The 12,406-nt window shown below is 42.8% G+C and overlaps 1 protein-coding gene across 1 annotated transcript in view; it reads right to left on the reverse strand.

Moving 5' to 3' along the window:
* Positions 1-12,406, reverse strand: part of LOC144122983 (chymase-like) — a 239,161-nt gene that overhangs the window by 21,595 nt on the left and 205,160 nt on the right. The window contains exons 4-7 of the mRNA XM_077655918.1: positions 10,459-10,529; positions 8,208-8,282; positions 7,153-7,265; positions 2,635-2,894 (exon numbers count right to left, since the gene is read on the reverse strand). Coding sequence (XP_077512044.1) covers positions 2,635-2,894; positions 7,153-7,265; positions 8,208-8,282; positions 10,459-10,529 — 519 coding nt within the window. The remainder of the gene's footprint in view (positions 1-2,634; positions 2,895-7,152; positions 7,266-8,207; positions 8,283-10,458; positions 10,530-12,406) is intronic.

Consider the following 12,406-nt stretch of genomic DNA (forward strand, 5'->3'; position numbering starts at 1 on the left):
TTTGGAGTGCGAAATACATTCATCAGCTTTCGCTCTTCGTTCAATTGGTTGAATGCAGCAGCACGGTTAAACTGGCCAACCAGTCTTCAACATCCTCGAACCGATCGCCGTGGAAGGATGGTGGCGACCGTGGTGCGACGACGACCAACGGCGGGGCACTGCCGGAGTACTGACCTGTCCGGCTGCCAGTGATGGAAGTCATAGCTCGCAAAGGCCTTGTCAGTGGCTCAAACTCGGATTGCAGGCCTCGCAGGCGACGGCTTGCTTTGTGGACAGATGTGGCGTCGGCGCGTCGGGGAGAAGCGTCAAAGATATCGTCGGCGTCAGCGTACATGGGATGGACACCCAGCAACACCACCAAATGTCAGCGAAAAAAGTAGCAGGACGAGGGAAGCACAGCCGTTTACTGGGGCGAGGCTTGCCGAACAGCCGCGCTCAAACAAGACAAAGAAGACGTTCGGCCACGCGCTGGGAGACAGGTTCGGCCACTAGGTGGCGCCGGCAGAATGTCAGCAGTGTGGCAATATAAACACACACCTGGCGCAAACGTGAGGCTAGCTCTTGATATGAAAGTTCCATGACAGAGTTTCGTCATTCAAGGATACTTGAAACTCGATTTATGTTCCAAAGGTTGCATGTGCAGCATGCACAGTTCCTATCATGAAGATATATATATTAGGAAATGTTCGAAGTTGTTTGTATGGACCATGAAAACAAGGAAGGCAGGATTTTGAGATATTAGTGTAACTCTGATTAACATTGAACCATTCCGTCCAAAAATGAACATCCCGTTGCATCCTGCCGGATGCTTCTACATAAGTTTTACTTGGTATCACCAGAGTAGTGTCGCCTGCATATATAAAAAGCTGCGAGTTTAAAGGAAGATTGGTCATATCATTGACGTAAATATTATATTATAGCGGGTCCTAAAACTGAGCTCTGAGCAACACCCGTTGAAACGCGTATCATTGTACTATATGATTCGCCTATTCGAACACATTGTTCTCGATTAGTAAAATAGCTCTCAAAAAAGGCATGTAAGGACTTCTGAAACCGAAATGATCGAGTCTAGCTAATAATAAATTGTGGTTAATAGTATCAAAAGCTTTTTGCAAATCAATAAAGAGTGTAAGGACAATGCTCATTTTATCTATTTGTTTACAGATTAAATCATGAAAATCTTGTTGTAGGATTATGGTAATTTTGCCTATGCGGAAACCATACTGGGCGGCATTTAGTAGAAGGTACTTAACACAAAAGGACGTCATGCTAGCATGTACAATTTTCTCCGTGATGCAAGTGATTGCGGACAAGACCGTAATTGGCCTGTAATTATTAAAAGGTCTTTTGGAGCCTTTGTTGCGCAATTTTATTATTAAACTTATTCTCCTGTACCTATGAATGTGTCCGGTTGTGAAAGTTCCATTGATAATATAAAGTAATATGGTTTTCAATCTCTCAAAATGCACTATGATATCCCTCATCCTAAAGCTATCATACCCTGAAGATTTTGTGATTAACATTGTTTTCAATACGTTCCATAATTCTAGCTTAGTAACAGTAGGCATGAAAGCTGAATTGATGTTCGAAGGGGTAGCAGTAACTTTTCTCGTGGACGTTCCCTGTTTATACAAAAAGGAAACAGATTCTATAAAGTGCTTATTGTATTTAGTGGCCAAGTCGACGCTGTTTTTATCTGGAAATGCTTGTCCTAAGACATCATCAATGCTTTTCGTGGGTGGATTTCTTGTAGTGTTCTGCACTAAGTTCCATGTTTTTGTAACATCCTTATCGGATGTCGAAAATTGATTTAGTTGGTACCGTTTTTTTCGTCAGTCGTATTTTCACTGCCATTTTATTCCGCAGCTGCCTGGATTTCAGTAAACATCGCATAGTTGATTCAGTATTCTGCGTTTAGCTCATTGCACCTTCTTAAAAGTTTACTTTTAATAGAGGATAACTCAATAATTTTCTAGTTAATGCAAGGACTTGCCTTATTTCTACGTTTCATCCTGAAGTTAGGTTTTAAGGCGTTATAAATTGATTTTAGTTGCTCAGCAAGGAGTTCATAAGCACCTAAGTGATTGTGTTGTAAGAGCGAATTCCAGTCAAACGACCTAATTAGTTTATCTACATTGCCATTATTAATCACAAGCTTATCCGCAGGTTGCTCCTGCGCCACTATTTTACTTTCTTTTAGCATCGCAAGAGAAATAAGTAATGATCAGCAACTTTCCTTTGATAATACAGCCCAACGTCTCCTGCTCCATCACGGTTGTACTGATATGGTCAATGCATCCCTGTATTAAAATCTATTGCCAATAAATTCTTGCGTGTAGCCCTGAATTTTATTATCCAAACCAAAACTAGCCATCAACGTGAAGTATTCTCTTACGCCTACTTTGTCAGTTATTAAAATGTCGATATTGAAATCTCCAGGAAGAATTACAAGTTTGTTTACTCATTTGGTAATGCATGGCATGGAGCCAGAACTTCGGTCAGTAAAAACCGACTGGCAACTTTTTTATCCACAGCCACTTTTGGTGTATTACCTCTCTGCAGTGTTAACGTGTTAGCGAATGAGAGCATTACAGTAGGGCGAAGACTCAATCCAAGCCCGTGCAGCACACTCACCTTCTTCGTCAGTGTTGCCCCATCCTGCTGTCTCGACCACACGTCCCGAGATGTTTCCGAGGTTCTGCGGCAGGGATACCGCGTCTAGCCTGGCAGGAAACTCCTGCTCAGTCTCGAGCACCGCCACGTCGTTGACCAAGCGCCTGCCTTGGCCGAATGAGCGGCAGCCGGGGTGTCGCACGGCGCGGATCACTCTCGTCGGCTTTTGCTCGTTCCACACTGCCGACCCGTAGTACACGGTGTACACTGGACGCAGCTTCCTGTGTCTCCGAAGAAAATTCAGAAAAAAAGATCGGAATAAAATGGAGACAGCATGGCCTCCAACACGTCACCTCTTTCTACGAAGAAACAAAAACTAAAGGAGCACATGTTTATATACATGATCGCCAGGCAAGGTAATAAATAGGTCTCGACTTTTCTACAATGAGTGTTATTACTTTGAACACATCAATTAGCCGCATAACGTCGGCTAAAAGCCGAAATGTTTCTTTAACTTAGGTTCGTAGTTCGCGCAAGAAATAAGATAAGAAGAAATTCGGCCTGTTTTGTATTAGGCCACAAGCTAAAAGAGACTTTTCACATTCGTTGCAATAAGAAGCATTCTGCATATGGCAGCGATCCGCATTGCGTGACGGCGTAAACGTGGAAGCTCTAAACAGCTGCTTAGATGCATGACTCTAGAGTACTATCGAATACTTGTCTCACGGTGAGGCGCATTGGTATCTGTTATGACGACCCTGTGAAAATTTTCTCGAAAATTCTTTGGAACCACAAATGTAATCCCAATGGCTGCAGACTCGATCGGCTCTTAGTGGAGAAACTGGCAATCGCCTACTACTTCTTCGACGCCATTGGTCACCGTATCCTACGTGGGGCCATTGCAGCTGTTTCCTGGTAAGCGTTTTCCTACGAAGACCGGAGATACCCAGATGTTAAACTCTCCTGAGCCGTGCCAGCGTTTCTTAAGCATTAAGTACTTTAATCTCCAGTTATGGGGAATACCAGTCGAAGGATGTTCTAAAGCAGAGACCACGTTCAACCTGAAACCAAACACGAAACCGTAAGCCGAAACCAATGTTGAATAAGAGGGGAATCACGTCCGACTTTAGCAAGCAAAAAAAATTTCTAGGAGGACATAAAATGATTCAATTTGAGTACTAAGCGGGGCTTGACGCCGCTTGACTGTAAAAGTTTTGAAATTTTCGGTGGTTAATCGTAGTTATTCCTTAAACTGGGTGCAGTCCGTCGCAGACCAACCAAGCTAAAATGAAGCTGTTGACGCAGAACTGACGCACAGAAATCTTGAGCAGCACCTTCGCGGGTCACGTTTAGAGGCCCTGCGTCAGCCCGCATAGAGGCAGTACATGGCGAGCAAAACTTTTTCCTACTAAAATCATAGTGTTTCGCGATCGAAACAAGAGATTCTCAACGGTGTAACGTGAAAATTACGCCGAGGCACCCCAGCAGCGACGTTAAGATTTCCTTGCCAATTGATCATAGCTGCTTCGTTCTCACGAGCGCGCTCACAAACGGTGTTCTTGCTGGTGTCCCTTCTATGGTGTTTCACGTAATAATATTTCAAGATCTTATTGCCGGCCACGCTTTCTGCCCACTTCATGAGCACGTACAACAAGGTCGTTCCTCCGTCATCGTGTGCGGTCACGGCAATGTGCTGTCTGGCCTTTTCGAATTACATCGAGCCACATTTTCAGAAGGGCCGTCCCCGGCTAATCTATTCTTCTTGCTGGCGATGCTACCGCCGTAACATGTGAAGGGAAACCCATCTTTGCCTCTCTCGCCCACCTTCTCCTGCACATTTTTCTCCTCTACTGCGTCTGCTTGCAGCACGCTGGCCATCACGTGAATATGGACATGAAGTGCAGACAGCACGAACGCGGTCAGCACAAACATGTCCAACTACTCACTAACAGACAGCGCTTTAATATCTCTGTTTCGAACTGTATTCCCAGCAACCACATCGCGCGGCTGATAGAGCGGCTGTATGGCGCCTCAGAACATTTGGCTATCACTGGAAGACGTCACCAGCGTTTGTAACCACAATTTATATACATTAACCACGCTCCTTTTAGAATGAGCCGCCACAGTGGTGGTAGGACTTTTTCGTAGGTCAGAGTGGTTTTTTACATGGTCAACGACACTACCATGTCTGCTGATTAATCCTGTAATGCCTAGGCGTTGAAAGCATCAGATAAAAGTTCTGAAGACCGAGGATTTCATCACTAGTGGCCTCTTGATTTGAAGAATGTAAAAACACTCCGAGATTCATCACCAAATTGGTCATGAGAGAAAAATTTAATTCACCCAATTATCGTGACTTCAAATTCCTTAGTACGAAAAAACTGTCAAATAAGCAGACGCATGCGGTAAACCAAAAAAAAATTTAATGCAGTCCATCGCCGGTGAATAAAATATTACGGCCACAAACATTTTATGCTGCTCTGGCGCTAGGATAAACTTTCGCACGAAATTAACATTTAGCAGGCCTCCTGCATCACTGGCAGCTGACACCTCGCTTCTGCTTGCCTAAATAGGTTGTAAAAGCTCCTGTCTGCAATTGCGATTACTTTTGATACACTTCTGGAGAAGCAAATTGATATTTGTTCACATTTCTGCACGCTGTACCACGTGCTACACGCGGAGAACTATGAGGTTGAAGAGACTAATGGAAAGCAATTGGGACGCCCACTGCGTTCAAAGAAATTGGTTAAAAACAATGCGTTGAGAGAACTTACCCCTAAAGGAACTACATGGGTGTGGGGCGCTGGACAATTATGTATATTTTTGGATTGATATGGAATACATCATGTTCAATTTTCCTTTACTTTGTGTGTTTAGTTGGCCTTTAGCTCTGACGATTTTATTTTCACCCGCCGTTCTTTTCTTCGTCTGCTCCAAGTGCGGCTTCTGTGGTTTTTGTCTTAATTTTTTTAGTTTGGTTCTTGTGCTGAGCATCTTTTAACGCCGTCTATCTGCCTCTGCTCATCAGGAAGCATTGAGAATAAAACGATCAGTTGTTAGCCCACGGATGCTGTCGATGTCATCCTCTTTCTGTCTTTCTGCAAGTTAGCACCATGTAAAGATTGGAAAAGACCATTTCTGTAATCATGTATTTCGGTGAGGAAAAATGTAAATTCAATTTTCACAACTGTTCGCAATGCCAGAAGCAGCGCGATTGCAATCTTTAGTACCGTCATAACAGCTCTTTTCATACGACTAAATATGCTGAAAGTTTTTGTCAGTGTTTTCAAAGTTTTACTGACTTTCCATACGTAAAATTGAGATATGAGCTAACATGGGCGCCATATGATAGACGAGTAGAATGAAACATCTGTTTATTACTTTTTTGATAACACAAGCAAATATATGTTTTTTTCTGCCACTTTCGGGAGTGAAAATTGAATGAAGAGATACAGAATAAAACCAGCAGGATGCAATTGAAAAATCTTGCCAACGCTTCTCTCTCATGTCGATCAGTAGGGAACGAGTTGAATTTAGCATTCGAGCATAACTAGCAGAAGGCACAAAAAGAAAAAATATTAATGCTACAAATTACTTCTGAAGTTTAAAATCGCGTCCATGTGATGTCGGCATAGTAATTTTTCACTTATAGATAGTAGGCCATCAAGCCTGAGAGGAATCTCTAAAAGGAAGGCCCAAAACCTTAGGCGTCGAACGTTTTTCTCCAGGGATGACAAGGCAGAGTGAGAGAAAAGGTTCCCATGAGAATCGTTGATTTCGTGCTGATTACCAGCCTACAGAATAATGAACACTTCGTCATCGCCACAACAGTTAAGCTGTTTTCTTCAGGCATACTTCTTCAATAGAGCACCACTTGAAAGAAGGCGCCCTTTAATTGTTGCGTAAAGCATGACTTGAGGATATATTAAAAAAACATACAACGGTTATGCATCCCTTTCTCTCTCAGAACCTCGGCTAAAAATTGTTGGAGAAACCTTTATGGAGCAAAGTTATGCCTGGCAATTTTCCGCAAGTATAGGATTTTTTCAGGCACAGGCAGAAATGCGCTCGATATGTGCCTGAAATTTTTCTTTCCTTGAAAACGCACCTTTAGGTACTTTTGCAGACGTTCCTTAACATACACATGGCTTCACATCGCCTTACAGGTTACAGAATGTTCAATGTATGTTTAGATATATTTTGGAACGAAATAATGACATAATCTGCTATCCTTGAGCTCCCATAGATTGAAGACGAGCAGGATGTGACATAGTGTTCCTAATGTAAATATTGCAGAATGCTAATTATTATGTTGCATGGTATGACAAAAAATAAGGAGGTGCTGGTGACTATGCTTCACATGAGAGCGTGCCTAAAAACTGTAAAAGTTGGATGTGGAAGTATCGACTATGCTCCGCACACAAATAAAATTTAAACTGAAATATAAAATAGTCGAAGGCTAGATGCTGGGTCATAAAAAGAATGAGCTTGTAGCGATAATAATGAAGCTTCTGAGCTCTGTTCGCCGCAGAGACGTACAGAGGCCAAATGCAGCGGCCGGCCGTGAGCACGTGTTTCCGAGACACCACGGAGCCGACACAGGTGCGGCCAGGTTCTTTTGGGTGCATGGGCTTCTTTCGATCCCTTCGCAACTGCGAAGAAAGTTTCAGCTGGGGAAGACTGTCAGAGGCCCTCTCTGTAAGAAACATGAACCACGTGAAGACCACGTCTGTCTGCTGTTCATGCAGACTATCAAAGGTCATTTACCAGGCGAATAATTAATAATGGTTCGGACATTTCTCATTAGGCGCATGAGAGTACTCAACACCACTGACGAGAAACGTCGACACCGTGTAATTTCAAATGCGACAAAACACGTCGTGTTAGAAGCCATCACTGGTTCTCAGAAAAAGTCACGCATTTATCCAAGGCAACATGTACTAGCTATTCCCTGTACTATCCACTTCTTGCACTTGACATTAATTCCGATAGCACAAACACCTTTTAAAGCGATCAGCAAAATTTTTCTCGTATTCCTGAAGAACTATCAAACGCCCTCCTCCTCAAATAGTGAAGAAGGAGGTTGTCTGAATAGAAATCAAAAATGTGCAGCGTATGCACTAACATCTCTAATACCACTAGAAGGCGTTTTTTTAGAAAGAACAAGCTTTAAAAAAAAAGCCCTACTATACAACCGCCAAAATAGGGCGCGGTTAAATACAATCTTCTTGCTGACGGTAATTTTTGGTGTATGCGTCTGTATTTTAATTTAGAGGGTAAATACCTCAATGGGAAATTGGCAGTTTTTTTCGCACAGTAACGGAAAGGGAGTTGACAGAATCTTGTGCAATAGAGGAACTATCGATTCACAATATCATGCAGGATTCGGTTACGTCTCTTTCGATTAGCCCACACGAGAAGAAACATGCGTGCCTGACTACCAATTTTAATTGGATGATCTTATCAGATTCCGATTCCTTTCTGTTATACTTATTCCGGTGCTTGCAATCGAATACACGTTTGTTTCTGTTTTCCTGCGTCACCTGACCACCGCTATAGCATGATTTGTCGACCTTTATTGGACGGAAACTTACGTGCGTGTCCGGGCAAACGTCGTCGTAGTTTTTATTGTACGATGAGTCGTTTGAAAACGTTATGGATATCCGAACCTGAAACCCCATCAAAGTGAAACGTTATTTGGGAAAACCTTTAAAGCACTCTTGACGCTACAAGTATGAAAATGTGTAGATTTATGTCAAGAAAAGAGAAAAAAGAACGAGGCGAAAAGAAATAAAAGTGAAAAGCAAACAAGTAGTAAACAGATGTGAGCCATACCCTCACTTACTGGAAGAAAGAAGAGCGGAAAAATAATGCAGTATCATCCACATGTTGCCCTTGGCATTTTGTCATGTCGGTTCGATGTAACAAGGAATTTTTTTCGTAAAAATTGCGTCATCTCTCTATGACGGAGCCCCTTATTCCCAGACGCCTATTCGAAGTGGTTATTAGCCACATTCGTTCCGAACTCGCTCGCGCAGTAGGCGTGATATCGCGACTACGGTTTTTTTATTGCCTCAAAGCATTAAGTTTGTACTTCAGAATTAATTGTTCTTTTCCAGGCTGAGTCACCGTTTCCTAAGTTTGGGCACTATTACAAAATCTAACATTGAGATTCCTTTTATAATACTGAAAAAAGTAATAGGCATTATTACCAATGCTAAATTTTACGCCCACAAATACCAGCCTTTGATCAATGATAACTTCTCCCTGTCACCGTCTTGCCCAATTCTATACTTACTTCACGCTACTGCAATGGCATATCCAGAAATGATATATTTCAACGACCTTACCGCATTACCACTAAGCACCAACTTATACAACATGCGTAGCACCGACCACTGGGTCAGAACAAATTACGGAAGACAAATGTTAAAATAACCTTTACCTACTTCTATAAACTCGGAATTTATCTCCGTTTTGTGAAAGCCGATGTATAGAAGTGTTGCTAGGTTAATCATTTTTTACTTTATCCATTTTTTTACCTATTTTTTCTCTCTACGTTTTTCCCAAGATTTTTTGTTCTTTCCTATATATGTGATCATCACTGCTGTTTTCACCAAGTGTTTCTGAGTAGGGTGCAGGTACCATCAAGCCTACAATAGGCTTGTTTGCATGATTGCATATGTACTAAGTGATGCGGAAATAAATTTGTTTCTGATTCTTAAGTTGTGCGCGTCTAACGTCACGCTAATCGTCATCAGATTCTTAGTGGCCGTGCTTGTAGCCATGACTCTGACATCTATTGCTTACTATGGGCGCATTTTTTGTGTTCCCTCGAGCTAGGCAGTAGTCCGCCAGGTGCGGCGGCGAATCACGCCAACATCTTTGGCGACTACTCATGTTCAAGATGCATCACAGACTTTTCTTTCGCGGAAAAATATTGATACGCGCCTTATGACCGCCTTCGATCATATTGAATGCGAGATACGTCATTTAGTGTCATTGTTATAATCCTTTATTTTAACTTTTTCCTCCTTCCAAATATAGCTCCTCGACATTTGATACCTACATCACATCAGACTTACCTCTCAAATCTGCAATAGCAAATAATCTCGCTGCTTTGCACCGCATAGTCTAGCCAATTCAATACGCCATGGCGCACATCTCTTGACGTGATGGCTCAGCCGGCAGTGAGCACGATTGAATCAATTCGCGACCTGGCCGGCCACAGTTAACGCACCTTCTTAAAATTCTGGGTGTGCATTCTCTATTATGTAAGGTGAGAGGCATAGGAGTGCCGTAACTTTTCAACTAATTTCCGCACTCGACGTATAGACAGAAAAGTAAATCTGCCTACGAAAAAAACCGTAGAACGTGGAAACCTGCTGTACCGAGTGTCCGAGCTAAAATTCACCGTGATTTCAATAACTACGGTGCGGCCTATTCGAGCGAAACTAAAGGCCTAGTCTACAATATTTTTTCGTGCTTCACAGTTAATTAGTAGATACTAATTAGCTAACCTTTTAACTATTAGCTTCAGAAGCAGAAGGTCAATTAAGAAATTGTGGACAGTGCTAATGAACAGTTGCCGAAATGTTTGCACAAGGTACCATTCGCACAGCCTTATTTATCTGTGTGCAAAGGATTCCCACGAAATGCAATACGCTTGTCGAATCTACGTCCAGAACTTTCAACTTAATGAATCCTCTTCAGAAATACGAGTATGCGCCAGCTAGTTCCCTGATATAAAGAGACCACTAAAACCCGGATGAAGTCGGGTGATTGATGCCCTAGAAGTCTGGAGTCAGCATGCTGCTAAGTTTGACGCACTTATGAAGGACTTACAATAAATGGGTACATGGTGCTTGAAACAGCATCTCCTAAAACCATCCGCGCTTCTATATCTTCGGGCGAAACTGAAAGGAAGAAAGGAAGGGTCAGCGATTCATGTAGCGCATTGCATATTGTGTCATGTGCAAGCCATGCAAAGCACATGCCACAGCACAACTTGGAAAAACAGTTGACTCAGCAAGAGTGCCATACGCTGTCAAGTGCAAAGATGAAACTTTCACTGTCACCGCCACGATACATGGGCGTCACCTTATTGTCTGTTCTCCCATCGTCACCGACAAAAACCTTGTTTCTTAGGTGGGATGCGCAATGGTAACCCTTTGGTGAGTTTTGACTTGTCGTTCATTTAGACACTATCGTTACATTGGTCGATGTGCTTCTTGAAAATGGGGTTACTGAGCGCGCCCCGTCCACTTCTAATTCTGTCGTGAATGCTTCCTTGGGCAGTAACCCCATTTTCAAGACGTTTCATTTCTGAATTGCAGGGTAGAATAATACCACACTTGCACGTTGGTCAATGAAAATGCTGATGTATTGAATTTAGAATAATCTGAAACATGCATCTATCAAAATTCTCCAACTTTAGGCGTATTTTTATCTCCTTGAAAGCGCCACCAGTGCCGCCAGTGCCGGTGCGTATATGTTGTCTCTTTTTCCCGCAAAGCTTTTTGATGGGCATCTGCAGCTCCAACTTCGAAGTGCGCTCCGCTGCTTCGATTTCCTTTAAAATCTCCTTAAACCCTCGTTAGAACCACCATTGTGCAGACGGTGGGCCGCGCTTCTTCAGCGTGCCACTCGGCTGAAGTTGCCATTCCTCAACGGTGTTGGCAGACTCATCAGAGCAATAAAATGTACTGCCACCCACAAACTCATTTTCTTTCCTATCAAAGGCCTCCTGACACATCCTTGAAAATTATTTAGGTGGTTGTTAGAATGTTTAGCACTGTAAGGTTAATTTACAATTTCCGCTGTTTCTCTCAAAAAGTGCCGCATAAAGCTGCAAGGGTTACTATGATAAAGCCTCATTTGGTCACCCCACACTGCGCAAAAGAAGAGAGATAAAATGGAGAAGAGTAAAGATAAGCGCGACGCATGCGCACAAAGAGTATCTGAAAACAGCTCAGAAAAGGCCCGTACGAAAGAGATGTAGACGGGACAGGCGCTATACATCTATATGCTATCTATACAACTTGGCGCTACACGTATACATCGCTATACGACACATCTACATCAGTGTTATCGGTGTCTTTTTTGCGCTATGTTCTCAGAACACTGTTAACAACTAGCCCAAACCAAGCTACTGGCGTACAAATGGCGTGAAGGGTGAGAAGCTGTCACTAACTAGTAAACAAGCACGAGGCCGAAATTGTGTGGACCAGCGCGATTGTCAACCGCCATGGCTTACTGTCGCGGGGGCTGCCATCCCATAATTTTGCTCATTGTCAAACGGGTGCGTATTGTGGTGGTTCATAACGCTGAAAATACATGCACTTTCTGGATTATTGTCCAGGGAAAGTGAACTTTCGACTGTCTTCACGAGACCACCGGCGTGACAGGCATGGCTATCACCATGACGATCTTGAATAAATAATGATGTTAATTGTGGAGCCTACGCATATGCCTCACTGATTGGCTGCTTTATGGCGCAATCATTATCATCACCAGCCCAACTATGTCCACTGCAGGACATAGGTCTCTCCCATATCCTTACAAATAACACTTACCTGTGGCAGCTGCGACAGCCTTATCCCCTTAAACGTCAAAATATCCTGCGCTAACTTGACTTTCCCCTTAATTAACTTAACTGACTTTTCCTTCGCATTACATACCCAGCGCAAATTTGTTCTTGATTTCTAATAAGATATCAAAAGCACGCGTTTCTTTCCTGACCCATTCTGCTCTGATCTCATTAACGGTAGACCTATCATTTTCATTTGCATAG

Source organism: Amblyomma americanum, chromosome 3 (genome assembly GCF_052857255.1).
Source record: "Amblyomma americanum isolate KBUSLIRL-KWMA chromosome 3, ASM5285725v1, whole genome shotgun sequence".
Classification (NCBI taxonomy): domain Eukaryota; kingdom Metazoa; phylum Arthropoda; class Arachnida; order Ixodida; family Ixodidae; genus Amblyomma; species Amblyomma americanum.